The sequence below is a fragment of the Oryctolagus cuniculus genome, chromosome 17 (genome assembly GCF_964237555.1).
Source record: "Oryctolagus cuniculus chromosome 17, mOryCun1.1, whole genome shotgun sequence".
In the NCBI taxonomy this organism is placed as follows: Eukaryota; Metazoa; Chordata; class Mammalia; order Lagomorpha; family Leporidae; genus Oryctolagus; species Oryctolagus cuniculus.
Window position 1 is genome coordinate 66,788,868 of NC_091448.1, and position 9,178 is coordinate 66,798,045.

The window sequence follows — 9,178 nt, forward strand, 5'->3', positions numbered from 1 at the left end:
GAGTGTTGTGAGTATCACATGCTATGTTCCTTAAGCCTTGTACTTTTGAGACAAGAATCTATTTGCTGAAGAGGCCCAGTAATTAGCCTAATAAGGATTAATGATGTACACTTCCCAATACTATGTAGCTATTGTTTTAATTATCTATTTCCAACATGGGTATAATAGTTCCTTAATGGAAATCATTAATGCCAAATCTGTTCTCTTGGTAGCTTAGTATTCTTGATAATATTGTTTATATAATTTACCTGTTTAGCAAGTCACTTAATGGCTAAAGGTTAACTTATTCAAGATTAGATCATCTAACAACTTTCAGTTGATGGCATTCAAATTAATGTTGTTGGTTTATGTTTTCTTCCCTTTGTTGTATTAAACCAACTTGTTCAAACCTTGTTTGTAAAGGCCAGATGATAAATGTTTGAGACTTGGTCGGCCACATATTGTCTCTGTTGTATTTTCTTGTTTCTTTGTTTCTCTTTACAGTCCTTTATAAATATAAAACTCATTCTTAACTTAGGACCTGTATGAAGACAGACCTTGGATCCAATTTCATCCATTGCTTGTAAATTAAATACAAATATAATCCGCGGCTCACTAGGCTAATCCTCCGCCTTGCGGCGCCGGCACACCGGGTTCTAGTCCTGGCCTGGGCGCCGGATTCTGTCCTGGTTGCCCCTCCTCCAGGCCATCTCTGCTGTGGCCAGGGAGTGCAGTGGAGGATGGCCCAGGTACTTGAGCCCTGCACCCCATGGGAGACCAGGAGAAGCACCTGGCTCCTGCCATCGGATCAGCGCGGTGCTCCGGCCGCAGCGCACTGGCCGCGGCGGCCATTGGAGGGTGAACCAATGGCAAAGGAAGACCTTGCTCTCTGTCTCTCTCTCTCTCTCTCACTGTCCACTCTGCCTGTCAAAAAAAAAAAAAAACCACAAAGCACATAGTAGGTATTCCATGTTAGAGATATGAGACCCTACAGTGTAGACTTCCAGAAGAAACCTTGGAGATTATCCAGCTGGGACCCATATTTGTTTTCTAGATAATGTAACTAAAATCTCATAAATAAGTATGATTAACTGACTTACAAGTGTTGGAGGGACAGCAGGCCTTCAAATGAGTCCTTATGTAATTCAGTCAAGTCATTTTCACTGAGGATTCTGGAAAATGAAAGAGGTACTTCTGAATCAAAATGACAACTGCAGCTGTTTGCTTCATAGGACTAACTCTGTATGTAGAGGAAACTTTGGTAATGGTGCTGTTTAAATACCCAGATTCTAATTTACTTCTAGGGTGGCAATGTCTGTTGTATTTTAATTTAAACCATTTTTCCCACTCTCCCTTTTTTGTCCATCTCTATACACCTATCCGTCCTTCCCACCAAATCATAAATGTAATGTCTGCTCTGTAGGTCACAATGTCCCTGTTAGAACCTAACACTGGGAGGCACCAAGATTGGCAGAACTGCCATTTCCTTCTGTTTTTTCCCCAAGCCCTACTACCGAAGCCCCATGTTTGAGGTATGCCGGGGCTACAAGTTAAGGTTGACCAGGGAGGCAGTAATGATGGCTGAGTATTTAAATCCCTGCCATCTATGTAGGAGAACAAGACTGAGTTTGAGGTTCCTGAGTTTGACTGACCCAGTCTCACCACTACAGGCATCTGGGGAGTGAACAGTGTATGATAGCATGCTGCCTTTGCCTCTCAAATAAGAAAAAATTAAATTTTCTTCCCCTTCCCTTTATCCCTTAGCCTTTCCAACTCCCGTCTTCACTCTTCAGAGGAAACTAGTGTTATTTACTTTTGTGTCAGATGACTCTGATTTTTCCTTTTTCCAAAGATTTATTTATTTATTTGAAAGTCAGAGTTACACACAGAGAGAAGGAGAGGGGAGAAGGGAGAGGGGAGAGGGGAGAGGAAGGTCTTCCATCCGCTGGTTCACTCCCCAATTGGCCACAAAGGCTGGAGCTGTGCTAATGAGGAGCCAGGAGCTTCCTCCAGGTCTTCCCATGTGGGTGCAGGGGCCCAAGGACTTGGGCCATCTTCCACTGCTTTCCCAGGCCATAGCAAAGAGCTGGATCGGAAGTGGAGCAGCTGAGACTCGAACCGGCACCCATATGGGATGCTGGCACTGTGGGTGGTGGCTTTACCTGCTATGCCACAGTGCCAGCCCTGACTTTGATTTTTCTTACAAGTTTGGGACATCTTTAAATGAAGCATAACCAAAATATATACAAACTGTGTGTATTGCATTTAAGAAACATCATAAATTAAAAGTCACAACTGCCTGATTCTAGCATTTTCCCATCAGAAATGAGATAGTAGGCTAAGGGGAAACTTTTATCTTTTTTAAAAAAGATTTTATTTATTTGTTTCAGAGTTATAATTACAGATGGAGAGAAGGAGAGACAGAAAGGTCTTCTCTCCACTGGTTCACTCCCCAAATGGCTGCAATGGCTGTAGCTGGGCCAATTGGAAGCCAGGAGCCAGGATCCATGAGCCTCTTTGGGGTCTCCTACATGGGTGCACAGACCTAAGTGCTTGGGCCATCCTCTACTGCATTCTCAGGCCATAGCAGAGAGTTGGATTTAAAGTGGAGCAGCTGGGACTAGAACTGGGGCCCGTACAGGATACCAGCGCCGCAAGTAGCAGCTTAGCCCACTGCACTACTGCAGCACTGCACAGGCCCTGGGAAAATTTATCTTAAAGTGATCATAACCCTTCTCCTTTGTCTGTTATATGTCTTGTTTGTATTCAGAAATAATTTATGATGTCTGTACAAGTTGTCCCAGTGATATAACACGCAAACTGTCGTGAAAAATGTCAATTAATTCCTTTTTTTTATTATGTTACACTCAGCACTTCAAAATTTCTAGTTCACTGGCCTAGGTGACATGATAGATTTTTATTTTTAGTTAATTACTTTGAATGTTAAGTATTTTCCCCCAAAATTGGGAGTCTAAACTGATTCCTTTCAAAAATCAGTAAGGAAAAGATAATTCAACAAATGGACAGTGGACAAAACCTCAACGAAACATAGATGTTCAATAAGTATATAAAGACATTTAAATTTATGAGTAATCAGAGAAATCCAGATTCAGCTGGGAACCCTTTTATTTGCCAGTCACATTAGCAAAAAGACAAAGAGCATCCCGAGGTGAAAAGGTGAAGGGAAGAGTCAGTGTTGGGGCATAGCAGGCTAAGCCGTCACTTGAGAAGCGTAAATTCCATATTGGAGAGCCTGGTTAAAGTCTTGGGCCCTCTGCTTCTGAGCCAGATGCCTGCTAGTGCACCTAGGAGGCAGCAGATGATGGCCCAAGTGCTTGATTCCTCGTCATCCCTGTGGGAGACCCAGAATCAAGTATTAGATCTTAGCTTTGGCCTGGCCCAGCCATGGCTGTTTTGGGCATTTGGGGAATAAAGCAGTGGATGGAAGATTCTCTCTTTCTCTCACTCTCTCATTTGCTCTCGCTCCATCTCCCCCTCCCCCCACTCCCATAGTTCAAGTAAACAAATACATCTTTTTAAAAAGGATGAAGGGAAATGAATGTTCTTATATTCTGTTAGCTGGAGTGTAAGTAAGTGTGCACAGCTTTTCTGAGGGCAATTAAAATTTCCTATTTCCGTAGTCTTCATCCATTTTCATTCTTTTTTTTTTTGAGATTTATTTATTTATTTGAAAGTCAAGTTACACACAGAGAGAAGGAGAGGCAGAGAGAGAGAGAGAGAGGCAGAGAGAGAGAGAGAGGTCTTCAATCCACTGGCTCACTCCCCAGTTGGCCACAATGGCCAGAGCTGTGCTGATCCGAAGCCAGGAGCCAGGAGCCAGGAGCTTCTTCAAGGTCTCCCACATGGGTGCGGGGTCCCAAGCACTTGGGCCATCTTCCACTGCTTTCCCAGGCCATATCAGAGATCTGGATCAGAAGTGGAGCAGCCAGGACTCAAACCAGTGCCCATATGGGATGCTGGCATGGCTGGTGGAGGCTTTTCCCACTATGCCACAATGCTAGCTGCCCCATTTTCTTTCTAGACTTCTATTTTGCAAAATGCTTGTCCATGTTCACAAGTGTGCACAAGGATTTTCCTTGCAGCAATACATGAGAAGTGGACATAATCGAAAATCCATCAATAGAGGGATTATTAAGTAAACTGTGAAATGGCCATCCATACTATAGAATATCATGCAGGAGTTAAATGAATAGGGTAACTGACTGAGTACTAGGAGGGAAAGAAATCCAGAAGAAACCATGAAGTGAAAGAACCAAGTTGCAGGATGTTACTATTTAGGTTAAAAAAAGAAAGAAACCACACAACACAACTATTATGCTCTATGTAAATATGTTTGTAGGTAATTTTTTGGAAGGATATATGCCAAACTCAGAGCAGTAATTATTACCTCATAGGTAGGGAGTTAGGACACAATGAAGGTCTTCACTATCCCTATCACTTTTTATCTACTAAGAATGTAATGGTATTACTGATAAAATGCAAATAAATAGAAGTAGTTTCTTATTTCAAATTCTGTGCCTTGTTAAAACAACCATAGAATTATAATCAACAGATGTTGATTGTGACATGGAGAGGGAATACTTTTTCTGACATACTGACCTCAAAATAGTAGAACAAGAAAGCTCTTACAATGCAGTTAGTTTTGTGTATTCATGTTTGGGAGCGTGTACTCACAGTGTCTCAGCCCAGCGGTATGCTTTCCATACATTTTCATCAATGAAAGAAATCGAGTTTCCTTGGAAATTTCTGTAAAGGAACACAGTTCACATCCTTGAATGGGTTGGAAAAGAATGAACAGAATGAGGAAAAAAATCATGGCACCCTCATGGGGGAGTATTGAAATACAGAAATATTATCAGCTTTCTAATAAATACCAGTGCTTTTATGTTCCGTAGCTCTCTGCTTCCCAGTTTGCTCACTCAATAAATAATGAGGGGCCACTGACATAAACAATGAAGCATCCTCTCAGAAGCTTAACTTCGTCTCTGTCCAGTCTCTTTGACAGTAAAGACAGTCAATCACTTTGAATATTAAGTATTTTCACCAAAATAACTCAGGTGTCTACACTGACTTCTATAAATCAGTGAGAAAAGGATAAATTATTCAAGAAAAAATGGGCAAAATGTATTGTCACCAATAAGAATAATGAAAACCTATGCAGGTATACTAGTGCTTTGGCCAAGCGCCCTCTGCTGAAATCTTTCCAAGTACTGAATGGATACAGACAATTTAAAATCAGAGGGACTAATGTGCTGATGTGGAAAGCCTTTTGGAATACAGCATAGGGTAAAAGTGCCGATCACTGAGCCAGGAGCCAAGCATTACCTCCATAGGAAAAAAAAAAAGAGAGGAGGTTGGAAGGAAAGACGCACACCTGGGTTACAGGTAATAGAGTGAGGACCAGGGGATGATGAGGGTGTGTGGGGGTTCATACTTTCACATTTTATCCTACATTCTGTGCACTTTTTAAAAAGTGGAAAGGTGCTCATAATCGATACTTGTTTACAAGAAGCTGTTAAATGACTTATATTTAGCTTCAACTTTGAATTGCTGTGAGTGCTTAGCTTTAACTCTGTCCTCACTCCTCAGCAACAATGAACCTATTTGTTTTAGGTACACATTTTCCTGGAAGCAGGAGCAGCAATAAAACAGATACCTGTATGCTCACCTGCCTGGTGGATATGTCCTCTCGGGTTACTTTATGCTCATCAATAAAAAGTGCCTAACACTGAACACATCTCCCACTAACGGGCTCTTCTTTCTGACTGCTGTGCTTCTGCCTTATAGACCACCATCATTCTCGCTGTCATCCAGGGAAAGACTGTGGAGTCACGCATTTTTATTTTCTGTTACAATCCATCACACAATTCTTTAAGCCAGCTTTACAGATGAGGATATTGAATCCAAGCTAAATAACTTGTCCAAAGTCACAAAGCTAATCACTGGGAGACCTGTGTTCAAAGCCAGGCAACCTGGCTCCAGAATCTATCCTTAAATCTGTTGTATCATCTCTAATAAGTCGGGATGAGGGCTGTGTTGAAGAGTGGGATTAAAGCAATGAGGTAATAACATGGTGAATGTCAATAAATAATGAATCAGGAAAAGCAGTAAGGGCAATCACATGAGACTGTAGAAGAGACAGAAGAGAATAAGAGAAGGAGGATCAGGAAAGCTCACAAGCAAAGTGGCCACTTGGGGGTGAACCAACGGAAAAAGGAAGACCTTTCTCTCTGTCTCTCACTGTCCTACTCTGTCTGCCAAAACACACACATACACACGCACACAGTCAACATAAGGTGGGGACTTGAGGAGGGCTCAGAAGATCTTGGGTAAAAGCTGCTGAGACAGGCAGGCTGTAGGGAACCATGAGGAAGGGAGATTCTTACAATATGCTGAAGGTGCCATTGTAGCTGTTGGGCTCTGGTACAGGAACTCTGTGAAGCTTCTGCACTGGGCTGAGGCCAGTGCACGAAAGTGTCTCATCTTTGCAGGTGCAGAGCTCACAGACATTTATGGTGGCAGCCGCATTCAGGGGTTGATCTGTGACTTCAGTTAGGGTTGAGTGCTGAGTCTGAACCTGGCCTGGATGTAGATCTGTAGTCTTCTTCAGGGATGGAGAATGGCCAGCTTTTGCAGTGGGTACCAGAGTTATGGTTAGCTCCATCTTGGAAGGCTGAGCTATGACACTGGGTGATGTTGGGTGCTGAGCTTGATGCTGACCTGCTGTTGGAACTGTCATCTCATTGTCCCCTGGGGACTGAGTTATGAGCTCCTTTAGTGGCTCTGTAGACTGAGTTAGGGTCATTTGCATGGTAGTAGAAGGTGTAGCCTCTGTAGTACGTTGTGGAGTTTGGGTAATTTCCAGGTCCAGAGGCTTGACTGTGACTTGAGGCAGGTTTGTATACTGAGTCTGAATCTGGACTGGAGGTGAAAATGTCACCTCAGGGTACATTGGATAAGGAGGAGGAGATATAGACTTGAAGGCTGTAGAATGTTCATCCTGTGTAGTGGGTACCTGAGTTATGGTTGACTCTAACTTCGAAGGTTCAGCTGTGCCACTGGGTGACATTGGATGCGGAGTTTGATCTTGACTTGGTTTTGGAACTACCATCTCATAATAAACTGGAGGCTGATAGACCACTTCATTATGTGGCCCTGGAGGCTGCCCTGAAGTCTCCTGCATGGTTGGGAGTGGTTCACCCTCCACAATGGATTCTGGAGTTAGGGTAAGTTCTACATCAAAAGGTTGAACTGTGACTTCTGTCAGGGTTGGATGCTGAGCCTGAACCTGGTCTGGTTGTGAAAGTACCTCCTCATGGAGCACGGGAGGTACTTTAGTCTTCTTCAGGGCTGTAGAATGTTCAGCCTTCCTGGTACGCTTTGCATTTATGGTAAGCACTGTGTCCAAAGGCTGAACTGTGATGTGAGGCAATGTTGGATATTGAGCTTGATTATGACCCAGTGTTGGAACTGTCACCTCTTGATGTATTGGAGATTGGGTTACACCCTCCATGGGAGGTTGACTGGAGGTCTCCTGCATGTCTGTAGAGGGTTCAGTCACCATACTGCTGGTTTCTGGAGTTATGGTAAGTCCCAGGTCCAGATGTTGAGTTGTGACTGGAGTCAGGTTTGGAGATGGAGCTGTAGTCTTGCTCAGGTCTGCAGGATGCTCAGCCTCTGTAGTAGGTTCTGTAGTAATGGTAAGTGCCAGGTCTAAAGGTTGATTTGTGACACTGGGTGATAGTGGAGGTTGATTTTGACCCTCATGATGCACTGGTGGCTGAGCTACAGATTCTTTAGGTGGAGTCTCCTGCACATTTGTGGCAAGTTCAGCCTCTGTAATGGGCTGTGGAGTTATTGTAAGTGCCAGATCAAAAGGTTGAAATGTGATGCGGGGTGATTTTGGAAACGGAGCTTGATCCTGAGCTGGTGTTGGAACTGTCACCCCCTGATATCCTGGGGGTTGAGCTATACCTTCCTTAGATGGCCCTGGAAGCTGAACTGGGGCCTCCTGCATGATTGGAGAAAGTCCGCCTTCCATTCCAGGTTGTGTAGTTATGGTGAGTTCCACATCCAAAGGTTGACCTGTGACTTTGGTCAGGTTTGGTTGCTGAGTTTGAAGCTCCTGCTGGGTTACAGATGATTGAGTGTCAGGGAAGTCTTGTGGCTTGGCTGGGGCTACATTTTGCACTGGAGCTTGTTCTGCATTCTTGAGGGGCTCTAGAGGCTCAGCTGGAGAAAGTTCCATCTTTTCAGGCAGTGCTGGAGGCTTGGCAAGAGGAGGCCCAAGCTGGGTTGGAGAAAATTCAACTTGCTTGGTGGGAACTGTAGGCTGGGCAGGTCCTTCCTGCTGACTCCAGTAAGGATAAACTTCTGGAGTGGGCTTTAGGGTTCTGGTAAGGTCAATATCCACATGTTTTGGTTTGGTTTTAGACATCCTTAAATGCTGAGTTCTGAGTATTTCTTCTGGAATATGAGGTGAAAATGTCATATTCATTGGAATAGCATCACTCATCTCTGGGAAGATATCTGAAGGCTGGTTTGTGTTTCCCTGTTGGAGTGGTAATTGGTAAGCACTCACGGGGCGCTCTAGAGGTGGAACGGAAATCCCCTGCTGGCTTGGTGAAGGTTCCTTCAGTTGTTCAGGCTGAGCTGGGACCCCTGGAAGTGGGGAGTGCTCATCCTCTTCTGGGGGCTTTGGCTGCTGAGCTGTGTCTGCCTCCTGGTCTTTCAAAGGCTCATGCTCCGTAGGGAACACTGAGGCGTGAGCTTGGGCTTCCTGATGGATTGGAGAAGGTGCAGCCTCTTCGGGGGCCTGTAAAATTTCAGCTGTTTCCTCCTGCTGGGTCATAGAGGGTTTCTCATCCTGCATAACTTCTGGAGATTGAATTGGCAGTGGTTCAACCTCTTCAAGAGGCGTTGGAGGCAGAGCTGGGACTGAGGCCTGAGTTGTTGTGACCTCGTGGCTGACTGGAAATGTTTCCACTTCTGCAGGTTTTTTTTTTTTTTTTTTTTTTGACAGGCAGAGTGGACAGTGAGAGAGAGAGACAGAGAGAAAGGTCTTCCTTTGCTGTTGGTTCACCCTCCAATGGCCGCCGCGGCCGGCGCGCTGCGGCCGGCACACCACACTGATCCGATGGCAGGAGCCAGGAGCCAGGTGCTTTTCCTGGTCTCCCAT

At 44.4% G+C, this 9,178-nt stretch overlaps 1 protein-coding gene across 1 annotated transcript in view; it reads right to left on the reverse strand.

The window, feature by feature from the left end:
* LOC138846310 (leucine-rich repeat-containing protein 37A3-like) overlaps positions 1 to 9,178 on the reverse strand; it is a 31,474-nt gene extending 22,296 nt beyond the window's left edge. The window contains exons 1-3 of the mRNA XM_070061704.1: positions 6,387 to 9,178; positions 4,675 to 4,746; positions 1,080 to 1,151 (exon numbers count right to left, since the gene is read on the reverse strand). Coding sequence (XP_069917805.1) covers positions 1,080 to 1,151; positions 4,675 to 4,746; positions 6,387 to 9,178 — 2,936 coding nt within the window. The remainder of the gene's footprint in view (positions 1 to 1,079; positions 1,152 to 4,674; positions 4,747 to 6,386) is intronic.